The sequence below is a fragment of the Gasterosteus aculeatus genome, chromosome 10 (genome assembly GCF_964276395.1).
Source record: "Gasterosteus aculeatus chromosome 10, fGasAcu3.hap1.1, whole genome shotgun sequence".
In the NCBI taxonomy this organism is placed as follows: Eukaryota; Metazoa; Chordata; class Actinopteri; order Perciformes; family Gasterosteidae; genus Gasterosteus; species Gasterosteus aculeatus.
In genome coordinates this window covers 10,402,647-10,427,636 of record NC_135697.1, presented here as the reverse complement: position 1 = coordinate 10,427,636, position 24,990 = coordinate 10,402,647, and the positions used below count along the sequence as shown (strand labels likewise).

Sequence of the window (24,990 nt, the reverse complement as noted above, 5' to 3'; positions counted from 1 at the left end):
TTGGCCTGAGAGAGAGAGATCCCACATAATCAAAGGCCAAGGAAAGATGAGAGCTACTGACAACTCACGGTGAGTGAAACCAACCCCGTCCTCCCATCTTCATGGAGGACGGTTCTTTTAGTTTGTGGTGTAATTTAGGTGTAGTCCATTTTTTATGTCTTCATGCATATTATATGGTTTGACAATGTATGATTATGAAAGACTCAATGTCTGAACATGGCCAGCCGTTTAGTAGCTCTTTAATTGTAGCGCTGCAGATGACAACGCTCTAGGTTTCCAATGAGCTGCTTTACAAAAAGGGCCCTTCACACTGTGGGACTTTGGTCTGTTACAGAGTAAAGACAACAATTGGAGAGCTCTCGGAATGAACGGTCACATCACTTCTCGTATCGGTTTTCTTTTCATGCACACAGTGGAACACGTATCATCGCACCTTCTGATCCCACCAACATTTTGTGTCAACATGGGCGGGGTACTGTGTACATTCTTTGCACTAAAAGAAGGAAATATGTGTTGTTGAGCTTTGCTCAAGGGAACGCGGCCACGGTTTTCATGTGAACACATGTGACGAGCAGTATGCTACATGCAGAGATGCTCACAAGTCTCTGAGCTAGAGTCCAAGTCAAGTCTCAGGTCTCTTGTGGTTAAATAAGTGTTGCCACACGGATATTAGCTCACAATTATATGTCCGACAAAGCCCATCTGATACCACAAGGCTATGAACTGAAAAAAATATGGTACTCTGGGTATCAAGAAATATTGCAAAATGTATAAGCAATGACTATTTGTTTTTCACTTGCAGAGCGTAAAAATTTGTTCCCGTAACGTTGGGTCGTAGCTAAAGCAAGAAGCAAAGCTAACGGTAGATGGTCAATGCTTGCTTAGCTAAACATGTTTACTCACCTATCAGGGTGAGTAATACCGCATAAATTGTATTTCGCGGTTCTTTTGTTGCCGTCTTGTAGGAAAGTTTTGAACCCAAAGCTCACAACGAATGGCACAGCAGCGGCCGGTGCATTCGACATCTTTGACAACAAATTGGCCGCGCGTGCACACACGCCCCACAGCAGCCAGCTGCGCCGCAGCCAGCAAAATATGTCAATGTACGTGTTACGTAGGCAGGTATCGGAGGGAAACATCTGATCTGCTATACCGAGCTCATCAGATGTTTCATAAAATTAAACATTGTTCACGAGTCCCAAAGCTCGAGTCAGAGTTGAGTCTGAAGTCTTTTGAGGACGAGTCTCAAGTCACTGTGTGTGCGAATTAAGTCGCACTCGAGTCCGAGTCTCAAACTCGAGTCCCCATCTCTGCTACATGCATGCTAACACAATGACATGAATGACCGGACCACCTTTTACACAGCCCGCTCCGCAGTTTGAAAAATATCTTGCATTAGCAAACAAAAAGACCGTAAGTGGCATTTTTGCCACACTGGTGATTTTTTTATAATTCCATGATTACAAAATCCATTTCTGAGTATGAATTAAGTTAAATCCTCTAATTCCACAACAATGTGGTTCAGTAATTGATGTATTGTCTCGCAGTCAAGCATTTAGAGACATAAGTTCACACATGTTGCTGCCTCTCATTAAAATGAGTATGTTGCCAGATCCTTCCTTTGCTAAAAATCCCCTTTTCTGACAACGAATAAAAGTAAATCGCCATTTGTCACCCATAAACCGAAACTTTGCCTTGGGTACATGTATTGTGCGTCTCACCTTGGTTCAGGTATGTGAGCGTCTCGTCGTGCAGCTTGACAGCAGGCGAGGTGGCAGCGCACAGCACATACTGGAATGGAGGGTTTTTGGTCTCGCTTTCGGGAGGCAGGCTGGAGTCCTCCTGCTTGAAGATTGGCAGAGCCAGCACATCGCTGAGGGGAACAGAGGAGAGAAAAGCGTGCGGAAAGTCAGCGCAGGTGTGACGCCGTAAAGGAGCGCAAAAAGAAAAAACATCATTAAAGAAAGACAGCCGAGCATCCATGGCCGTTTATATTAAGTCTTTGTTGAATCTCAAAACCTCCCCGATGGCAACACAATCCATGTGAACCTCCATCAACAGCAAAAGTTGTCACCCTTTGCAGCCATTTCTAAAAGAATTACACCAAATTGGTTCGTGCCCGCTTATCCCGGGACAACGCGTTACCTATTATTGAATGGACTATGATATTTTAGAAGTGTGCTGAAGGCTCTCCATCGATCAAATGCCTCTCCTGTTATATATGCATGAGGCTGCAGCAGGGTTGATGAACAAAAACACCCAGAGACGGCCTGAGCTGCTGACACACACTATCTCTCACAACTTGGCAGCCACTCTAGACAACCGACCCGTCCTCGGCTCACCCCGACAAATACTGCAAGAGTGTCACCTGGTGCAGTGACCTGGAGTGTATGTGTGTGGGGGAAGGGGAGATCTCAGTGGTTGTGCAAAAAAGACCATATCATGCAAAGAAATGCATATCACGGCCCTCCATTACATGCAAAACCTTTTGTAAAGATTCTGCTCTAAAAGCCCAAGACAAGCATAAGATGCATGCAGGTCCCGTAGGCTTAAATGTCAGCACCTCACATAACCGAATACACACCCAAGAGTGAGTAACTGAACAGGTGGTTTACAACCGTATCCGCTTCGATGCCAACACAGTCCTCCATAAACCATTAAGCGAAGACCGAAACGTAGCCGTCCTCCACCGGCTCATTATCATTTATAATGCTGACTAACCTGTTTCACTGATTCAACATATCCCACATTTTAGGGAGAGATGTTGGAATAACCGGAGGGACCAGAAACTGGTGGCATGTTTGCTTTCTGAGAAAGCGACAGACTGTGTGTGACTACTACAGCAGATTAGAATGTGACAACCCGAGATAACGTTGTGTTCCAATAACATACATGTACAGTCAATAGTGATGCCCCTTTCACTGCCGTGGTTTGTACACAATGTGTTAGAAAGTAAGTTTGAAAACACAGCTGGACAGACCACTTTTCTGAGGCGGATCCGGGGGATTAACTCGTTAGTTGTTGAAGAATCCACGGCGAGCATTCAACTCTCGTGTCAAAGAGTTAGAATTTCCTGCTTGCTGAGATCGGTTTGTTTACTTATTCATAGGACATTGGTAGGTACACTCATTTCCAATTAAAATGTTAAAACTCAAAGTTTTTAGGGAACGGTTAATGTTATTTAACATGAATGCATTATGCAGTTTATATTAAGTATTACAATTTGCTTTTGTACTTTGATAAATATGGATCACTGATCTGAAAAATACACCAGCTGTCACAGAATTACTGTAGTAAGAAATAAGTGAAGAAAAGCACTTTTTCTGCAGCTTCCACCAAGCTGAAAAATCAAGAAAATCAGAACCATCAAGTTGCACATGTAACGATATTGTTGCCGTACACCACTGAGGAGTTTAGGTCTCCTTTAGACAAAACACACACACACACACTGTAAGCAGCAGCATGAACCATCAAAAGGTTTTCGTCTGTCACAGTACAACACGTGTCGTTTTCGTTGATGAGGTTGGGAGGAATTCATCTCTGTCCCTGATCGTGGCTCCCTGCGACGATCGCCATCCAAATCCCAAAACAAAGGAGAGGCCATCTCACCCAGTACAGAGAGGAACCAAACACAAACACACACACACACACACACACAGGCATGAGAGAGGACGCTGCACTCTCATGGGATGGGCATGGGCGCTAATGTACAGGGAAAGTGGGGTTGACATGTTGACCCCGGACTCTAACCTCATGCTGTAGGCTCCGGCCCCCAGCTCCTGGCCGATTCCCGACAGACTGGCGTCAAAGTCGTGCACCAGCCCCGACTCTATGCTGGCGTCGTCCATCTTCAGCACCCAGGCCATCGGCCCCAGCTCCTTGTCCTCGGCTTCTACTCGGAGGGCCGCCAGCTTGCTTCGGGTAACGGGGGCTGTCGGCTAACGACGGGTAAGTACGGGGTGTGGAGGAGGGAGGGGGGGCGCTCCGCAGCTTCCGTGAGACTCCGTGAAGAGGAAAGTTACGCTGCTAGCCAGTTAGCCGCCGCTGGGCGAGCGAATCGGTAGCTTTCCACTGAGTCCGGGTGTATCGCCATAGCTCCACTCGGGGGCCGGGGTGCTTTTGAACGACGCGACACGGTGCTCCGGTGGTAAGCGGTCGACACCGGTCCACTCAGGTAACAACTGTTGGTCGTGACTAGAGATGCGAGTCGACTGGCAGCATGCTAACGTTAGCTAGCACTTGCCTAGCTTTACGAAGGCAACTTAACGCGAGCTTACGCCGAACCCATCGGGCCCCGTTGTTGTTAGCCGAGTCCTCGGGCAGTCCAGCTAACGTTAGCCCGACGGAAAGCAAGAAAAATAAAATACGATGTTGTGTTAGCCCACACGGCTCATCCCACTCAGCGCCCGCACAGCTGTTGCTACCTAGCTATCGGGCTAACTAGCATCAACTTCCACTTGCTATGAATCAATCGCGTGACCTAAGAGAGGCTCTCCTCGGACGCTGCGTGTACCATCCCAAGCCGCTCTTCTCTTCTCATAGCGATGCTGGAATCACCGATAAGGCTCCCCGGCCTTGAGACGCAGTCCTTTAACCATCCAAAGTGCAGCGGTTGACACAGAACCAGGCATCAACATGGCTCCCTCAGCGTACAGACGGTCGCTCCGTGAAGCCTGCAGCGCTAGTGCCACCGCAAGCCTTTCCGGAAGGATGCCAGGGCGGCGGTCAGCCAATCAGCGGCGCAGTCTGTGACCAGCGCAGGCGGATTAGCCAATCAGAAACCTCGGAGCTTCCGTCATTGTGTCAGACTGTACTTTCGCTCCGCCTCCCAGAAAGTATAATACATGCATTTATAAAGTTAATACTGCAACAAAAAAATAGACATCGAAAGCGACACTGTAGATATACGCAAACCTCCTACGCCATGAACGCACACAGCCATGGGTTATTGGTCCAGACGTAAACGTATAATTTATATGCATGTTAATCTACTTTGTTGACTATTTTGGCAATACAACAAATAATTAAGACAACACCAAGGTCATTAAGTAAACATTTCACATGTAGGTTCGTGAGGTTCTTACCTTGTGTAACTGCTGACGCCGGGTTCGGGGACTCTAAAGTTTTCAGTGTAAGGCTGCCAAAACAACATCGTGTCTCACAAACAGCTGTCACTATAATATATGACTCAAAAAAACGCGCACAACTCAGCCGGAATCCGAGTAGGTCCAGACAGGAGCTGGTGTCTGTCCCATGTCAGTGTGGGAGAGGAGTTTGCATTTCGTCGGTTTCAGGCGAGTTGGCTTATCATCAATAATGATCCACTCGGTCGGACCCTGGACGTGACGCGCGGTCTGTGGGTGGTTATAAGTTTTTTTTTGTTTTTTTTAACCGAACAGGTTTCCTGCCCTATTTTATGCCCAATTGGAGAGACCCACCTCGGGACTATGATGACTGCGTCTGACGTTCCACACTATTCACCACCAAAGATAGTAAAATGAGACTTGAACCCATGTTAGTGTTGCATCATTACATATATTATGTTACTGGATTGTTATGCATTAAAGTGAAAGCTGCGCTTTCGGTTTCAGCCGGTCGAGGGGGGAGTTAATTAGTTGGAAAGCTGGTTAATAAATACTTTATACGTTGGGTGTTTCATAACATGCACCATCCTTTCTGCACTGTTCTGTGTTGAATCTAACTCTCGCGGTTATTCATCCCTGAATTGTAGAAGTATGAAATAACAGCCAATAACTTGCCAATGCAAGTAGGCTACGAGCATCCTAAAAACTGTACTTTTGAGGACGGACGGCACATTAACTGCAGACTTTGTAGGTTGGGAGATGATCGCAGGCTTGTGACGTGTGACAGCTCCTCTTTAGCAGCTCCTCAGTTTACAGCTCAGAGAACAGATGCAAACGTGAAATTCAGCACCGGTTCCATGTGTTGTAAATTACATAACAAGTGTTCAACGTGTGTTATGTAATTTACAACATATGTCCAAACCAAAATGCTATAAACTGGAGTCAGATTTTTTTTGTGCCATAGTAAGTTACATTTGAGTTTTTCTTGGGAAAACAAGTAATTTGAACAAGTTTAAGAGGTTGTGATGGGAACTTCACAACAATTTCTTTAAATATATGGACAAAATAATAGGATTGGACAAAAGGCATAATGAAAATACCAAAATAAATCAAAAGTTCTGGACAAAGACGGAGGTATTGTCTCCTGCAAAAACCAGAGGAGTCGGGGCTCATCATGACCTGTACAAGTTCTTTATTGTAATGTAAGCACAGCTTTGTAAATGCACAGAGGAAACAACTGTGAAAACTAGAATGTTACTAGAACTAGAAGAGGAGGGAACAAAAGACACGACAAATAGAAGAGAAAGGGGTGACATGACGATTTGTTTTCAGAGCTGTAAATAATACATTTCTACAAATTTTTCAGCAGAGAAAAAAAATTAAAGTGAGAGACACACACACACAACGGCTAGCGCAACAGAGAGAAAATAAAAACAAAGATGGGCATGGGTGCGGTCCGCACTACCCTGGGGAACTCTCCTAAATGACAGTTAATGGATATTTTATTTTAATATCATATATAGATACATATCCACTATGTGGTAATAAGTCATGTCCTGTCATACTTCATGTAGTGAGCAGCACGCACTCATTTTCCTCCCCCGTGTTGCCCGAAAGTGGAGTGACCCAAGATGAGCCGGGAGGAACGGAGGACACCATGAATTTATCTGAAAGGGGCGGACATTGTTCACATTGATTTAAAACCTCAGTCACACCATGACTGTCGATCAAACTCCAATAAAAACTGCTTATTTTTTCTGTTAAAGTTAGTCTCATGCATAGCAAACCACAAAACACCTCCTGTGCTTTGTGGACCCCCACGCTGTCTTCACCCTGAGCAGGCGGGACCCGCTCTGAACGGCTAATCAGCACCTTTTTTTAAAGACAGAAAGTGTGTGTCTATGTGTGTGTGTGTATGTGAGAGAGGGGAAAAACCTCCAGACATTTATTTCCGCTGCAGTAAAACCGCATCACGTAAAATAAATCAAAACTATGACACACTGTAAATTTACATTCCTCTCTACCTGGCCCCAGTTACTCACTTTTCCAGAAAGACACAAGACGGCACCATTCGTTTGTCTCTGCTTCTTTCCAAGAACCTGACCCCGTTCAAAATGAAAACCATGCGGACGCACTTCCTGTCCACATCAGGATGTTATTCAGAGGGGATACTGTAGTGTTCGGGACAGAGGACGGACATTTCATATCTTCATTCTTGAGTGATTAGTGACGAACCTGGGTGTGACTGGATGCGTGTTATCGGTTTATATTTCAGGGTTCAGCGATGGTGGCAAGAACTACAACACTCTTTCTTTCTGCACCACAACCCCCATCCTGTAGTTTGGGATTGCGTGTATCTGTGTGTGTGTTTCATTCTGCTGGCCAGAGTGCGGTGCACGTGCGGTTGTAAGCAGTTTTCGGGTGTCTGTTTTGTTCTTGGTCTGTGTGGGTGAGAGTTCATGAACCAATGTTTGTGTTCGGCGCGCAGCGTGGCAGTTCCGCGGGAGTGTGCAGCGTCTCCTATAGGCCCTCAGGCGGAGGTTCAGCGCCGCTCGAGCCAGACTGGGCGCGCTTGATGTACAGATTCAACAGCTTGAGCTGGGGATGGAGAAACAGACAAAGGATGGATGTGAAAAAGTGTTTAAGTGTGTGTTCACACATGGTGAACATTTGGATCGCAAGCCTGTTGGCTAAAAATCTCCTTCATATATTAGTTTCAATAGAATAGCTGTATAGATCTGGTTACCTTGCTGCTGGAGAGTTGGTTGAGGTGCGGTTTGAGGTCCTCTCCGATCACTGCATAAATGGCCACCAAGCAGAACACGCAGGCTTTCCTTACACTGCTCTCAGAGTTGTCGTAGCCCTGTTAGACCAGGTACAACATTACAAACCTGCGGCACACTTTTTTCAAAACAAAGGTGTGTGCTCATGTATGAATGTGTGGGTGGTGTTTGAGGACAGGAGGTGCATTTGTTTTTTTAATAAACAATGCGCCCGCTATCATACTTCTGCGTGTGTGCTACCTGTATGAGTCCTGGCACTATCTCAGGCAAGAGGCTCATCAGGCCCTCGCGGGGGACCCTCTCCACTACTTTGGTCTGCATCTTGATGGCAGCCAGGTTGATGGGGTAGTCGGCTGACTGGATGATGGGACACAACACCTTGACACACTGGTCCGGACTGATGGACAATGCCAACATGGCCGCCGTCTCCTCTGCTGCTCGAATCACCTGCAGGCGGGCGCACACACACACACACACAAAGTGCATCAGTGGCTGAATATATTCACAAAAATAAGAAAAACTGCTAGTTGGATATGAAAAGCATAATTCAACAGTAAAGGAGCAATACCGCATCTGTCTACCTCGAATGCACTAAAAGCACCGGATCACTGTCTTTCAACAATTGGCGGAAAAATGTATTTGTAATGAACTGAGAGATTTTGACTCTTGAACAGCAAGCAAAACGTTATGTTCTCGTGGCCTCGGCATCGGCTGCATGCTCCAGGTCAGACTGGAGAGGCGTTAAAAGATAGATTAGTTGTACTTTGAACACTGTATAGCAATAATGAGACATTTAATGGTAAAATACAATATAGCCAATATCAAATAAGCTTCATTTGGGAGGTCTCCCTCCCGTATTCTGGCACCTTATTTGTTTTTTTTTTTCAGTGAAATGAGGACCCATTCTTTGATCATTCATAAAGAATATCTATTGCACCATCTCCTCCCGCTCTCTAGTCCTCATGATGAACAAAATAAGCGCACCTCCTTATGGGGGTCTTTGTGAGCCTCCAGGGCCTTCATGATGGTGAGCTCTGCGTAGTTTTTGAACCTCCAGGGCTGCTTGCAGAGAATCTCCCTCAGCACCCGCAGAGCCAGCGTCCGGATCACATGCTGGGGGGGGGGAAATCACGAGGATGACATTTCATGAGGAAAGAAGTAGCAGTTGCTCCATTTGCGGCGCCATCACAGGAAAGGAGGCCGGCGTGCGTACCTCTCTGTCACCCATCGTTTCCATCAGGAGAAGCAGGATGGTCTTGAAATGCTCGTCCCACACCTGCAGAGTGTTCTCACGAATCAGCTTCAGCAAGTCGCACAGCGCCGCCTTCCTCTCCTCGATGCGCTCGTTGTGATTGGACAGCTCTTTCAGCAGCTCGGCCACCAGCTCTGATTGGTCCAGGCTGCTGTCTGTGGAGAGGCAAGGGGCGATGAAACAAAAAAACACGGGGCGACTACGGTGGTGCTTTTGTTCTTGCGGTGTGGCTGCGTTGCTTGTGTATTTGTGTTGTGTACCATCTGTGAGGTGCTCAGAGTCGTCCATTCTGGTGTCTATGCGGCTGTGCTTGAAGGGAGAATCCGAGAAGTGGTCGCGGGCCCCTCGGGGGCTGGAGGACAGCAAGGGGGTGTTGAGAAGCGACGTCTTGTTGTCCAGGGCCATTCGGCCTCCGTCCACAAAGTCGGACACTTTGCCGTCTGTCCCGCTGTCGCCCTGCAGAGGTCATAAGTATTAACATCCTTCATCATTGTCACAGAAGTCAAAAAATTGTTTGCTTTGGTAAAAAGGTAAAAAAAAAAAGCATTTTATCAGATGAATCACTACATTCAAATTGCTTGGATGATGTCATAAGAACAGATATTGGCAGCAGGGATTTATGTCTGCTATGGGTTTGTCTGCTTTGCTTTCACGGCAACACAAACGGAATCAGGCAGTGACCCCGCTTCATAGCCTCGGTCCAGTTGCTCAGTCTGCAGCAGAGTTAAAGAGAAAGCTTTCAAACTGGACGAAACCAAGCAGACGACAGTTGGGTGTAAACGCATCCTAAAAAGACAAAGAAACACCACAGTGGGCTGACCCGAGAAGACGTACTCAGGATGGATCACCCAGTGAGACCTGGCGTCAGGAGGGTTACGGTGCTCTTATTTCTGTGTATATTTACACACAAACCACTTAATACCAGTATCTGTTCAACAAACCAGGTGTGCATGCTTGCCAGGGTGAGGACATGTGGGCTGGTTAGATTTCACATGCACGGGGGTGTGTTACATCTACGAGAGTACACCATGTACCTTAAAGGGGAATGTCGAAACAGCTCACGTGACGCCTGCAGTCATACATTTTAGAACGAAGAAAAGTAACTCGGCACTAATATTAAAGGCTTATTGTTGGGAAGTTACGGTGTGTTTTTTCAGCCACTGGGATCGTAACAGACGATACACATGTTTTTTATCAGTGGCTGTAGAGGATCAAGTTCATGGCCATCGGTCTCATAAACACCTAATGTATGTGTAAGTTCCCACACTGCAGGGGGAGTGGTGGAAGTGATCACATTTCAGGGTCACATACAGCTAATGCAGCTATCTCTGTGCGTGTGTGCGCGCACCGCAAGTCTTGTCAACATCGTAAAAAATTTGATTTGGTCGCCAAGAATTACAGAAAGAAAAGGTATTTACAACAGCACAGCTCTAGTGGCTCCGAGTCAAGTCCGGACGCATTGTGATGTCCGTCGGCCTGCTGCACTCACCTCCTCTCCCTCCCGCCGTTGCAGCGGCTCGTTCATGTCCTCTTGGCTACGGACACTGAAGTTCTGGATGGCATCCGTGACGCCCTTCAGTGAGCTGTAGATGTCCTCCGAGTTCATGTTCTCTGTGTCGTAGTCGAATGCACTACACACGGAGACGCACAAAGGAAGACACTGAAACCAGGGCTGAAGGGAGTTTTCAAACTGTACTTCATGTTGTGTTACATGTGCTCCTTGACATAAATGTGACCATATGGGAGAAAAATATTTCAATGGTATGATAAAATCTCATATTACCACAAGGACAAAAACAGGCAGCAGATAAGTTTATATTTCAAACTTTTGTAAAGTTAAGGTTGCAGACTCTCTCTCCAACTCCCTGCACTTCGATTGCCAAAAAGAGACAAAGGCATTGTATTTAAAATTGAATGACTGCCTTTAAAAAAAACATAAAACAACAAAGTATTGCTATCTATATTTCTTTGGGCCCTCATAATTGTGCTGTGATCTATGACTTTGGGCCGCTGAGCCACACTGTGAGCGACCTGGTTTAACCTACACGCACATCTGTAGACTTTACTCCCATCCTCTGTGTACATATTGTCCCGCGTTCGCCACAATGAGTCAATTATTGTCAGACAAGCGTGAGTGAGCGTTACCTCGGCGAAGGGGTGTTTTGGGAAGTGTTGGTGGGGGATGTGACGGGGCTGGACCAGCTGGCTGGAGACCGCGGGGTGTGGCGAGTCAGAGGGCTTCCCATTGGTGCCTGAGGAAGCGACGGAGAGTGTAGTTGGAGAGGACCGGGCTGTTAATGCCGCTGCGTAATGATTCACAACCGCGCTCCCTTCGTTACCTGTGCGACGTTGCCGGTGTTCTTCAGGTGGTTTTGAAGCAGCTTGGTGGCTCCGTCCTGGAAGGCTTTGGGCAGCGCTGCCAGCAGCATGGTGAACTCGGGAGTGTTGAGCTGGAACAGTGAGATTAACACCAACTGGGCCGCCTGCAGCACACAAAAATACAACCCCCCCCCTCCGTCAGAAAGACTTGGCGTTGGCTTATCCTGTGTTTGTGCGCAAGCAAACAGTGTGGTATATCTGTTGCAACGTTGTGACAATCAACGCGGGGAACAGCGCTTTGAGCTGGCGCTGCTTTGTGCGTCTGCACCTTTCTGACGTCAGAACTTTTGGGTTCAGTCGTCCAGGTGATGATGCGGGAGATGGCGAGCCGAGTCTCGCTGGAATTCACAAAGTCTGGCGCTTCCATCTGTAACGCCAGCGTGTCGATGTACTTCAAAATGGCCACCTTCACCTGAAAGACAAAAATGTGCAAATGCAACAGCTCATTTCTAAGTCGGCTGGTAACACAGACACCGAACCGCCACTATTCACCTGCAAAAACACAAATCGAGTAATGAGGAAACTAGGAACGCACACAAACAGACGCACAAAAAAGTGACCACCAATGTTCACAGGCAACGTGTACAACCGCAGCCGATTGTTTGATTTTCAGACCTGCAAAAAGATGCACAATCTGACAAATCAGAGAGAGAGGAGCAAACTCCGGTAAAAACAACAACAAATAAACAAAGAAATAGATGACAAAAAACAACCAATAAAAGCAAACATTCATTGCTCCGAAACGCCTCAACAACCGACTACCGTCCTGATCCTCTTCCGTCTCTTTCCATATGCACCGCAAGGACCAGAACCGTCCTGCCAATCACTTAGCAGCCTTGCGCGCACCATATGATTGCTCCCCCCGGAGCGCACTGACCTGAGAGGACTGGCTCCAGGCTGCGGCCTGCTCGTCTAGAGAGCAGGCGTGGCGCCGCGCTCTGAGGGGGAACAATTTTACCCCGGACCCTCCCCCGCCTCGCCCGCAACACGAGCTCCGCACGGGCTTCAGGGAGAAGGAGGAGAATCACCGCATCAATCAACGGAGAAAGAGAGGAAGACGAGTACAAGGGAGGGTGGGGAGAGGAGAAGAGAGGACGGAGGGCTCAAGGGAAGGAAGGGAGGAGAGGAAGAAGAAAGTACAAAGTTTGGAAAGTAGGCTTGGGTGTTATTTAAATTTTAAATACTGGTCTGAAAAACTGCATCATATAAAGTGACTGTTCAGGCCACATAATGGCAGCCGAGCTGTGATGCCTCGTTAATCGATAAAGATGTTGATGACGCTTCATGCAACAGTTTGTAACATGAATAAGATGCTCAATATTGTTTTAAGATCATTAGAATAAGCGTACGCTTGAAAGAAAGGACATCACATGATCATGAAGTCCCCTTGGGCAGCACCCAATGACGCTAAAATGTTTTTCTAAAAATTCAATTACAAAAACTGCCTGTAGATAAAACAAGCGGATCCGATCCAGTGAAGACACTTTTGCCAAAATCCTGTAATTGACATGTTTCTACAGTTTGACAGCATGTATCGTCATATTGACCCCACCCGCCTTCAGGTCTGTGAGAACAATGTTTTATGACTATCAGGAGTTTCCTCAGGTTCAAGGGGCCATTTATTCTTACTGAATGGAATAATGACTGAAAAAACAACAGCCGACAGTAATAATAAAAAACAACAGGAAGCGATTCCTTCAATGACAGCCGTGACATTTTGCCAGTCAAATGAGCAGCGTGTTAGTCATATAGAGAAACTGTACATTTCTGTAAAGGGGGGTTTAACTTGTGACGCTGTGAATACATTTAGTGGCCTAAACTAGTTGGAAGGCAGGGGAGGGTAAAAAGCGTTGGGGGATAAAAAATACAGTGTCTAGAATGGAAGGAAGTAGAGAGCGACAGAGGAGTGAGGAGAGCGAGGCAAAGCGTGAGTTGAAGGTAAGTAGTGAGGGGCCAGGTGAACGGATTTGTTGCGAGCAGAAGGACGTCGGAGGAGGAAAGGTTGTAGCAGGAGCAAAAAGCCAGTGGAGAAGCTCGGCCCATCGCTGTCCAATCACAGCCCGGCATTCACGGATTTGGTGAGGTCACATTGGTACAGCAGTTACCATGGTTGCGCAATCCTTACGTTTTCACACACACACACACACACACACACACACACACACACACACACACCGCTTACCTTGAGGTTGGGCGTCTGTGTCTGGTCCACAGTAAACCTCATGAGAATAGTAAACTGGAGGTCATTGGGGAAAGATTCTCTGTCAGAGGGAGAAAATAAAAACATCTCGTGAGTTTACGAATAAATTACTTTGTTAACACCAAATGAAACAGTCAACTTAAGTTGGCAGTATGTTAAACGATTAGCGCGCCTCCAGCATGGTCATTACCAAGATATTCCCATATGGAGATATTCCAATATGGAGATTACTTTGTAGCCAGAGACTTACATCAGCAAACAGAACTAAATAGTGTCCGTTTTCACAGGTTAACGGACACTTTGGAGCCAATCAGAAATTAGTATTCACCACGACCATGGTACACATAAGCGGAAAATATTATTTTGTTCTGCGTAATCCCGTTGGACGAGAACCTCTCCGTCCTAATGTCAGTGTGTACGGTGATAGTGTGTCACCCACCGGGTGACATCCAGGGCTCTCTGAACTTTGGCCTGTACAGAGCCCAGCAGGTCAGCCCCCATCTTCTTCAGCAGCTGTGTGAGTAGGACGAACAACCAGTCCTGCAGATCCTCCTTATGGACCAGGATGAAATCAACCAGTGTCTCCAGGAACATACTGAAAACCTACACACACACACACACACACACACACACACACACACACACACACACACACAGTTTGAGAAACCCTCACAAACTTCATATTTTGTGCGTGCATGCATTTGAGTAGTCCTGCATCATTACAGGGTACAGGAAGGTTACGCTGAAGTACCACGAAGGTGGCGTTCATTCACCTCGCCACGTTAGTGGTTATTCACTCACTAATGCAGCAGCGCTTTCTCATTCCCAATCACCGGTTAAACTCAAATCACCCAAATTGTGAATAATATTAGAAAATGACCAAAACGAGACGGTTAATCACTTAATAAAAATCTGACGTGCGTTGTCGCCATGTTAACATGCCAGCGGAGTTGCGAGCCACTTTATGTGAGGCTGGTTAGTGAGTGAGACTTTCATCCAGATACACAAAGTGTGAGTACAGTGACACTGGTGGACCAAACTTACTCTCTACAGAGAGTTCCAGAGTGAGGTGGCATGTGGGAGAGAGAGAGACACACATCTGTTAGCATCCTGACAAAGAATACCTGCAGGAACCTGCATACGCCATAAACCTCCACCTTCAATCCAACATTTGCAAAAATGGAAATGAGTCGAATCAATAAGGAAAAGAACAGAGAGAGAGAGAGAGACGGACGTTGGAAAAACAGGGAAAATGAGAGGAGACGTGAGGATGGTGTGGGACAGACAGATGGAGGCAGGAGAGGGATCCAGGGTGAGATGCAGTACCTTGAAGGAGGCTGAGCTTATACCGGATTCTGCCGTGCCGTACACTCTGCCGGAATCTCGCTGAAATTCATCAAATCGTCAAACGTCAAAAAGAAAAAAAAACGAGGACGGAGGCGAAGGGAGGAGCTCGCACACCTCACGATATGCGGGAGGCCACACGGCGCTCAGGAAGTGGCGATGTTAAGAGGGGACGAAACGCAGCTGGTTAATTCCAGCGAGGGGAGCGGGCAGCGCCGAATGTGCGTTGATATTCAAGTGCGGCGAAGTGTTGTGCGTGCGGCCTCAGTGTTGTCACTACAGATTGCAGCGAGGGAGGGCAAATAGAGAGCAGTGAGCGCGGCCAGCGGATCGGACCCGCAGTGACGGAGCAATCCCGCGGCAGGGCGGAGAGGTGTGAGGTCACACGCAAACTCAGGCGTGGGCATGCCGTTAGAAAAACAGTGCATCGCACACTCTGCATGCCCGTGATCATGTTCAAGTGTTACCGCATATCCATGCGAGTGTAGAGCTGAGGATATAGTTTGAGCTGTTTATCTTGTCTTTATCTACACGCATTATTATTATTTATTATTATTATGTTGAAACGTGTGCATGTGTGTGTGATAACAAATAGATGTGTTTGTCTTGGCAGAATCCGGTACAGTGAAGGTTTGGTGGTGATAAACAAAATATTTGGAAACAAAGTATAATAAAAGTGGGTGAATGGTGAATGTATTTGGCGTGATGACGTCACAGAGTACGCGCTGTGCGCCTCATACTTGCGCCGTGTGGACTCATACCTTACTGTGAGGGTCCGCGAACATCCTGGTGAAGATCTCACAAAGCCTCTTCAACTCCACCCGACTGCCGATCAAAGACAAACGCAGACGCGGTCAGAACTACATCCACATCGGATTTACTGTAATAAAACGCAGCGGCCCGCTCTGCGGCTCACCTGAGGGTGCGTTGGTTCTTCAGCAGCGCCTGCAGGCCCAGAAGCCCCTCCTTCCTCTCAGACCAGTTGGCACTGGCACAACGATTCAGCACCTGGCAAAAACCACAGAGACCCGTCAAGACGTGACGTAGGGCCACAGAGGATGTGGCGCTATTATCCCGGCCTCAAAACTTATTAATTAATCTTATTAATCTGTGCCAGGATGAGCAAATGCAGGGCTTAACATCTTCAGAGTACTTCTATGCACAATATAAAGTTAAATATGTATTGTATGGATTTATAATGTGTAAATCTGAGTGTATTTTTGATGCTTTGTTGCTTAATGACGGCGCCGACCTCAGCTACGTCCTCCGTCTGCCTCATGTAGGTGGGGATGGCTCCTCCGTTCCTGGAGCTGTACGACCTCTCCGAACACGCGCTGGACGCGTCGCTGTTGGCGTCGTCGTCGGAGTACATGCCGTAGTTTTCGTACCGCCGCCGTGCGGGCTTCTTCTGCGGGGTGGAGGACAGAAATCCAGAGGAGATGAAATGAAGCTGAACGGGGAGACGCAGTGATACCAGGCACAGGTAGATAAACACGCACTCACACGCCAGCTTTACACAGCACAAACACGGCCAAACACACACACAAACACACGCGTAAGAGGCAGGAGAAGAAGCTGACCTTGGACCGGATATCTCCCAACAGCTGACCGCGTTAAACAGAGGTAGAACCAGGGGTTAGTTAACACACACACACAAACACACTCCAGGAGATTCAGGCTGCACATAGTGACAGCTTACTGGAGTGTGAGAACTTTATCATTTGTCGTGTGCAGCGCGCGTTTCCATACCAGAGCATCTGCGAGAGCCTCTTCTACGTCGGAGCCCGGGTTGAGGACCCTCATGGCACTGACTGAAGACGAGAGACGACTCGACTGGCTGATGCCAAAACCCGACCCTGCAGAGAGCGGGACGCATGGAAAGAGGACAAAGGGGACAAACGTTAGACTAGACTCCCTCGCCACCGCCATTCTCCACACCACCGACTCTCAGAATACACACACACACACACACACACACACACACACACTACATTTCCCATGAGTCAGCCCTGTAAGTTGATGTGATGACTTGTTAGGTTGACTTAGCAGGTGCTGCTGGGGGAGAAAGTATGATTGACAGAAAACACTGAGGAACGTGTTGGACTTGCAGGAAAGGGGCGGAGCTGAATAAAGAAAAACAAAATGGTAAAACCGGCCGTCATCTGGCAACTTAACGGGCGGAAACATGCGATTCCACTGGAAGGGTCGACATCCTGGAGTAGAATTAAAAAACAACAATAACAAGCTGATGGACAAGGAAGGAAAAACAACATAAATAATATAGGAGAAGATGCTTGGCACCAACGAGAACCAAAGAAAAAAACAGGTGAGCGAACATAAGTTAAGGCGACGTGGGCGGGTGGGTGAGGTACGGAGAAATCAATGTACTCAGCCTTCACCTGCTGCACCAAACACATCGGGTGTGTGGAGAGCTCCGGTGGAGCGAGAGTAGCTCCGCGTCGCTGCAACCAAGATTAAAAACACACATACAGAGTTTAACACTCGCACCCGCGCGCACAGATACACACACACATACACAGGACAGAAACACACACTCAAGCCTGACACTGATCGAAGTGTGAGAGTGGAAAGAAAGGCTGAAAACGTGATTGTTTTTCTGACTAAAATCCCTAAACTTGTTGGGATTTAGTGGAAATCAGACGCTGGGTGTCAATAAAAGGCCTACGTTTGTTTGTCTCTGAGCTAGCTTTGTGTACAGAGTTCACTCAGAGTTAAACTACCTCCGGGGGGGGGGGGGGGGGGGGGGTATCTGTCTACAACCGGCTACTCACCGAGGGGCGTGAAGGAGCGAACAGGGCTCGTGTCGCGGCTGCTCTCCCTGCTGGCCTCTCTGCTGCAGCCCTGACTCATACTGGGCCGAGGGATACGACTGCCGCGGGCTAATGTCGCCCCGGTTACCGCAGCAGGGGGAAAGATAAGGGGTGGGGGGGGGAGGGAGGAGGGGGGCAGGAAAAGAGCAGCGGAGGGAAGAAAAGGGACGTGAAGAAGACGACAAAAAGAAAAAGAAGAAAGACAAACGTGAACAGTGACAAAGGGAGAGAGGGGACGGTACATAAAGACACGAATAAGAGACAGAACAGGCAAACGTGAAAAACTGAGAGAAACGAGAGCACACGAGCAACTGGCTCTCGGGGAGCATCTCAACTGATTTGAAGCCACTTCCTGTTTGGTATTGTCTTGCAATTGTTTTAGCTCCAACAGCCACGTATTACATTCGGGCTTAATTTTTAGAACTTTGGCCACAGTTGGCCGGTGCACAGCTTAAACGGTGAACTGGGTTTGTAGACGGTTGCAGATTCATCTTAGTGATGATTTACCAGTCGTCTCAGTTCCAGTTGAGATGCACCTGACAGAAGCACCGGACTGCTGCACTCACATTCAAAGTGGAACAAACAAAGTGTGACGACCCCCATGCACTCGCAGATCGCACACACAAAACACACAGGACAGAAAAGGGAGTGATTTGAGATGAATCAAAGGGGATCGAGGGGAGGATCTGCTTTTTCATCCACTTTTATCACAATCGACTTTCCCGTTGGTCAGCAGCAGCATGAACCCAGCCAATCAGGGTTAATCACAGCCTGCTAGGGGGGCGGGTTACAAAGCCCTAATGCAGCACGGCTGGTCCCGCCGGAAGGCTCGTCTTTCACTCACTGACAACAGGTTAGTGAAGACGGGAAGGACCTGCTGATCATGAGCACCCATCACCAAAACAGCACAGCCATAGAATCAGAGGCAGGTTAGCGAGGTTGGCTATGAGAGTCCCGACGGAGGGACTGGGATCGGGAGATTTGTAGTGACGGATGGAGATAAAGAATGAGGGATGGGTTTAAGGGGATGATGAGAATCTTCAGGTTAGGAGATGGACAGTTGGGTGGTCTGGTCGAGGTCGGAGCCTTACCTCCTCTGCTTGCACCGTTGTAGATGGAACTAATGCTGGAAGGAGCTACAGGACAGAAGCACCAGGGACGGAAAGATAAGAGGACAGGGAGGGAGCAGGAGGGCAGAGAAAAGAGTTGAGATCCAAGGACACACGGACGATTACGTGCGCGCTGTTCCTACGGGCAGCTAAGTGTCAAAAAGCTGCGTTTTTTTGTTTTTTTTCCCCGTGTAACCAAACCATCACATCTGAGCTGTTGTGCAAAAGCAGATGCAGAAAAAAACAATTATCAAACGGACACCAACAGTAACTGTTTGCTTACCAACGGACAGGCGGGTGGGTGACGAGTCCCTGGAGCAGCCCTGGCTGCGGGGGATACGGCTGCGTCGGTTTTTGTCCCCAGTGGACCCGGCCAGCACGCGGTGGGCCCCCGAGCTCAGGGTGCTCAGGGCCGTGCTTGTCAGAACGCGACCCGGGGAGCCACTGCGACTGCCAGCTTCAGGGGGGACGCAGAGGGACAGAAGGGGACAAAACATGACAGGAATGTAACTAAGATGTTGGAACGAGGTCCGGTGGGGCTCGGCGAGTTGAAAACCAAACCGAGAGGGAAATAAAATAAATGAATCTGTCATATCCAAATATGTATACACATTACACGAAAAATAAAATGCATTCAATTTGAATTATAAAAGTGATATTTCAACAAAATTATGATTTACAGACAGCTCTACTGACATAACATTTGACGTCCCCACGTCATTAAAGCTCACGGTGCGTCTGATTCTACGGTGTCTGCTCTCGACCTGAGGACTAAACCACGGAAGAGAAGCTGCTCCGCGGCGCTGAGCGTGAAGTGTGTGAATCAGGCTTTTGGGGAACAAGCTTCAGCACACGGAGCGGAGCTCTTAACGGATGAAAATGAGCACGCGGATCAGATTCTCTGACTGACACACACACACACACACACAAACTCAACACGTAAATAAAGGATTCTATGTACTAGTATCCAGGGACACAGAGCTAAATAAACATCTAATCGCTATTTGCTAAATAGAGTTTGTTCTATTATCTCGATTACCACGTGACGTAACAGATCTACAGTAGCTGATAAGACATTTAGTAGTTAACAGTTTGTTCTATAATTGCCAATTTTATATAAAATACTGATGAAATGGAAACCAAATAAGGATCAGATTTATTCATTTGGGATCTTAAAATTGTTTTTGGGGAAACTGAATTCCAGTTGGGTGAGATCTTTTTTTAAGCCATTAAAAGACTGGCCTCTTGATCTTCAGACGACATCGTAGGTGCACATTAGAGGTCAGGAGGCCGACGCTTCCAAGGCAGCGTGCTTAGCATGATCATAGAACAGCCACGTTAACAGTCTGTGACCGGCAATCCCAGCGTGTCACAGGGGGGGGGCAGCTCTGGGTGCATGTGGAGGAGGGGGAAGTCGGGGCAACAGAGGAAGGGCAGTAAAGATTTTTAAAAGAAGCGGAATCTTACCACCGACGGGGGTAGCAGACTGAGATCCTGAGCCATTAAGCCCATTGGTAGAGAGGAGGAGGGGGGTGGGGGGGAAGCAGATTAAACCAGATGAATTATGGGTATTAGCGCAAATAAAGCGTCATGGGAGTTAGAACACAGAGAACGATGGGAGCGCATCCTGGTGTCCCACATCAAGAATGAAGGCAAAGCTGAAGCTCTCAACTTATTTAAGACTGAAAGAAAACACTCAAACACACACTGAACGAGCTGCAGGTGACAGCCTGGGAAAAGCAATGCATGTTGGGACAGCTGGTTTATGTATCAAACAAGTATCAAGACCGTCCACAATGAGGAAAAGGAAATGCCTCAAAGGAAAATACGCTGGATGGATGTGCACAGACTATCACACACAGGCAGGACGCCTCCAATCAGCTGCCGTCTCGTCTGATTGAGATAAACGTTTCCCATCAACGGCATCGAGTGTCAGCAGGGTTGTTTTTTTATGCACAAGAAATGCCGGATAACCGGGAGAGTAAAGAAGGAAAAAGTCCTTTCCCATATATTTGACTTATTCTGTCGCTCTTCAAACCAGATGTTTGCTTGAAAAGTGGAAAGATTAATCAAGATTGTTTGATGAGTATATATTTTTTCTGTCAAGGTTTAAGGAAGTGTGTTTTCACTGTAGTCGTAGTAGTGGTAACGTATAAACTGTTATGCATATTTTTAAAACAATATCATATTTGCCCAAATTCTTATTGGTTTTGTGTATTATTTATCTACCTAAACGTGTATAAAGATAAAGCATCACAACGGAAGAGGCAGAGCGTCTCCAACCAGATGTCACGTTTCCATCACCGCCGCACGGAGACGGAGCCGATGACCACGAGCGAGTTTCTGCAGCGACATTATCTAGAATTGAGATTTCGGCTTTGAACCCTCAGTCAACCTCCTTCAATCCGCTCTCTAAATGTCCAGTGGAGCCCAGTGGATTGTGTTCCTTCATGTCTGTTGAAGGATTTCTAATAACCAACATGACAGCCAGAGGAAACAAAGTGTCCACCCCACCATACTCAGTGATGAGACACAGCATGCACAGAAAAACACACATAGAAACACACACTCCTCTTCACACACTCCGACTCAAACAGAATACCTGGTGTGCAATCGGACTCGTCGGAACCTGAAGGCACAAAAACATTTTAAAGAGCTTATTGTCACCGTGAGGGCAACAAATAAGTCTGCAGCGAGAGCCTAAGTCACTACAAACACGTGGACTCTGATCGTTCCGGTCACAGCTGGCTTCAGGTCATGCAGTGTGTCGGTGGGACGGGGTACATACGTTGGGACTGGGACACCATCTTGGCGCGGCTCCGCCCTCGCGAGTCCACCTGGCTGGACATGGTGCTGGCAGCGGACAAGGGCTGCTTAGTGCGTACACGACCTGTATGACGCGGAGGGAAAAAGACTGTTTGAATATGCACACATAATAAAAATTTAAAAAAACACACAACCCCAGTGCGACACCTCCTACACATCTAGTCACATCTAGTTGCAGCTGAAGCCCAGAACTTAAGACGGACGACAGCTAAGGAAAAGCCACCGGTGGCGGAAGCTGCAGATGGTGCGTCGGATCCTAAACTAAACACTCAGTCACACAACATGCACACGACAGGGATGCTTCAGTGGATCAGCAAGATATCACTCGCCACTCTATCTCAGAACGGTTAGGGCAGATTTGAGACTGTAGAATACTGGTTTTGATCAATTTAGTAATGAATGTCAATATTAACGGCAGCATTTTTTTTTTACAGTAGTCATCTCATCCAAATAAAAGCTTTAAAGAAAATTGGTAAAATGTGCAACAACTTCTTCTGCAGTTCATGAATACCATCCACTTAAAGCTGCAATTTATGTTTTTGTGAAACTATTCTATCAAAATACATCTTATTCAGCTCTATCAATCCTGGATGTGTGACAGGACATTTCAATGTGTGAAGTTTTAAAATGAGGGAGGCGCTATAAGAATTGTAGATGTCAATACACCTCAACAAAATGTTCGCTTTCCCGACTAGAACATCCCTAAACACACACACACACACACACACACACACCTAACTGCAATCTTACCATTGTCTGACCTGGTTCCTACAGACAGACAAAGAAGGAGCAGGTTGTAAAATGTACACTTCACCTGCACATTTCATACGCTTTCATACTGTAAATTTCTGCATTTATTTTTCGTAAACATTAAATACATAGTGTTCTTCCTGTACTTTGCACATTACTCTGCGGTTCTGAATAATTTTTTTTCCTGAACTAATTTCTAATCTCTAAATCATAGAACGATATCCCAATAAAGCCTCAATAACCAAATGTTAAAGTTTAATAGAAGCGTTGGTCAGATTTTTTCTGTAAGTAACAAGATTAAACTAGAGCAAAGCAGAAGATGAGCTGAGATGTGTAATTAATTGGATTCATGATGCGATGAGAAGGCAGGTGAGACAAATGAGGGTTGAATGTACGTTTGACAGCAGGGGGCGCTGTGGCCACACACTGCAACAAAAGCTGATGCGATTTGTTGGACTATAATCAAGTGAGGGAAAAGAAGAGGAAATTAAAGAAAAGTATGAGTAGCTTGTTGCTGGTGAAGCAGAGTGAGATGATCTTACCATCCGTTTTATCAGAGGCATCATCTTTAGTAGCAGAGAGAGAGACAGGAGGAGAGAGGGGGAGGAAAGGCAAGAAACAAATGGAAACAAAAAAAAACAAAGGATTGATACAAATGACCATTGAAAGTAAAGAGACACAAAAGGAAGACGGAAAAGGGTCAAATGACGTTCAAAACAGAAAGTAAGATGAGACACAGAATAATGACAAAGTATTCAGAATGAAAGACAGGAAAAGAGGGAAGAGAAGATAAGAGAGGAGCACAGTCTGTATTAGTTACAGAGCATCTGGTCAAAAGGGAGCAGATGCAGTGGTCAACGTCGAAACAGGAGAGGACGGTATTCACCGACAGAACATGCACACAGACAATGTGCACGGCAACACGTGTACGGGACACATCAACGGGCAATGAGGAGGCAGCAGGAGAGGGGAGGAGAGGAGAGGCCGGTCCGAGCACTGGAGCGTGTGAGTGTGTCTATCCGATCCCTCTGTGGAGGGAGGATAACTCGGAAGCTTTGGAAGCACCGCATCTGAGCTGATTTGAGAGCGACTCCTCAGACTCTTGAGTCATGTCTGACCAGACTGCCCGGACCCTTACCCAGTGAGGAGCAGGAGCCGGGGGGCAGGCGCCCCGTTGCCCTGGTCTGTCCGACTTGCCGGTGCTTAGCGACTGCCGCCGCGTTAACGTCCACGTCGCTACGGGATCGCTGCAGCGAGACCGACGACGTCACGCCCTTTGAACCCGCGGGGACTGATAGGACAGGTGGAGGAGGAGGAGGAGGAGGGATGGGAGGTGATGAGGGTATAGATACATCACAGACACATGCAGGCAGCACACGATATCAAACACTGTACAGAAGTACACAAACAGCCAGACACATTTACGCGCGAGTGTGTGCGTACAGGTGTGTCGAAACATAAAAACAACGTGACAGGATGTTGCTGTACGGACACGGGCAGAATGGGAATGATGGGAGACGGCTCTGTGGGAGCTGCTGTTTGCCACAGTGTGTGTGTGGGTATGTTTCCACAGGAGCAAGTGAGCATGAGGTTGTACGTATTGGAGAGAGGTTGCACGCTGTGTGTGTGCGTGTGTGTGTGTGTGTTACTGAGTGTGTGTGACTCACCTCGCCCCGGAGCTGCTGACCATTTAGAAGTCAGGGGCCGACTGACCGAGGGGAGAGGAAAGGAGGTCAGTCCACAGCGACACACACACTAAAAACCACCGTGGCTCACACATCCTTTTCTTTTTCTCACGGCTCAGTTATGAGGTACAGTATAAATATTATATAATAAGTAATATAATTTGCTTTTGACTGCAATAAATACACAACGCAAGTAGGAGTTTGCAAAGCCAAACTGGGTGTTTCGGAATATGTGACGTAATTCAACTAAGTATTGATGTTTTTCTTTCACATTAAAGTAATCAATCTGCACGGCAGCAGTTTAACAATATTTGGTTATTAACGGTGTGCCTAACAGAGGTCAGCTGTGCAAGTTTTCCTGTGTGTCCCCTGACACACTGTGCTCCACACAGATTGGATTGTTCTAATCAATAATCCAGATGACTATATCATTATTTAACAGGATTTATCTTGTAAAGAAAACTCAAGATAGAACATTATTCTGTAAATGTCAATCAGACTTCAAACTCAAGTCCCACAATGAGAACATTTCACTATAAATACATTTCATTTGGTGGGAAAGCAAGTCTTTTTTTAGTTTGTATCTAAACTCAACTTGTTTTGGCATTAAAATGACAAAGGCAAAATAACCGATTCAGAAATTCTTTGTCCAACTTCTGCAAAGCTTGGACAATGGTGGATGAAGTTACTGGGAATTTTTCTCCGCCGTAGAATTTGATTTTCTGCCTGATGCATGCAGCAGAAAGG

At 47.0% G+C, this 24,990-nt stretch overlaps 2 protein-coding genes across 2 annotated transcripts in view; both read right to left on the bottom strand.

Annotated features, from left to right (window-relative positions):
* ubp1 (upstream binding protein 1) overlaps positions 1-4,712 on the bottom strand; it is a gene marked incomplete in the record, with an annotated part of 10,190 nt that extends 5,478 nt beyond the window's left edge. The window contains 2 exon segments of the mRNA XM_078081653.1: positions 1,722-1,873; positions 3,751-4,712. Of these exon segments, the coding sequence (XP_077937779.1) occupies positions 1,722-1,873; positions 3,751-3,866 (268 nt within the window).
* A 1,547-nt stretch (positions 4,713-6,259) lies between these two features.
* clasp2 (cytoplasmic linker associated protein 2) overlaps positions 6,260-24,990 on the bottom strand; it is a 40,947-nt gene continuing 22,216 nt past the window's right edge. Inside the window, 26 exon segments of the mRNA XM_078081652.1 lie at positions 6,260-7,682; positions 7,831-7,947; positions 8,108-8,314; positions 8,852-8,980; positions 9,081-9,274; positions 9,380-9,575; positions 10,609-10,750; positions 11,265-11,371; positions 11,459-11,602; positions 11,767-11,910; positions 13,681-13,759; positions 14,138-14,301; positions 15,804-15,867; positions 15,959-16,050; positions 16,295-16,450; positions 16,623-16,646; positions 16,792-16,898; positions 17,442-17,504; positions 17,835-17,942; positions 18,965-19,009; positions 19,266-19,439; positions 21,585-21,611; positions 21,771-21,872; positions 23,101-23,124; positions 23,697-23,849; positions 24,226-24,266. Of these exon segments, the coding sequence (XP_077937778.1) occupies positions 7,605-7,682; positions 7,831-7,947; positions 8,108-8,314; positions 8,852-8,980; positions 9,081-9,274; positions 9,380-9,575; positions 10,609-10,750; positions 11,265-11,371; positions 11,459-11,602; positions 11,767-11,910; positions 13,681-13,759; positions 14,138-14,301; positions 15,804-15,867; positions 15,959-16,050; positions 16,295-16,450; positions 16,623-16,646; positions 16,792-16,898; positions 17,442-17,504; positions 17,835-17,942; positions 18,965-19,009; positions 19,266-19,439; positions 21,585-21,611; positions 21,771-21,872; positions 23,101-23,124; positions 23,697-23,849; positions 24,226-24,266 (2,881 nt within the window). The 3' untranslated portion in view covers positions 6,260-7,604.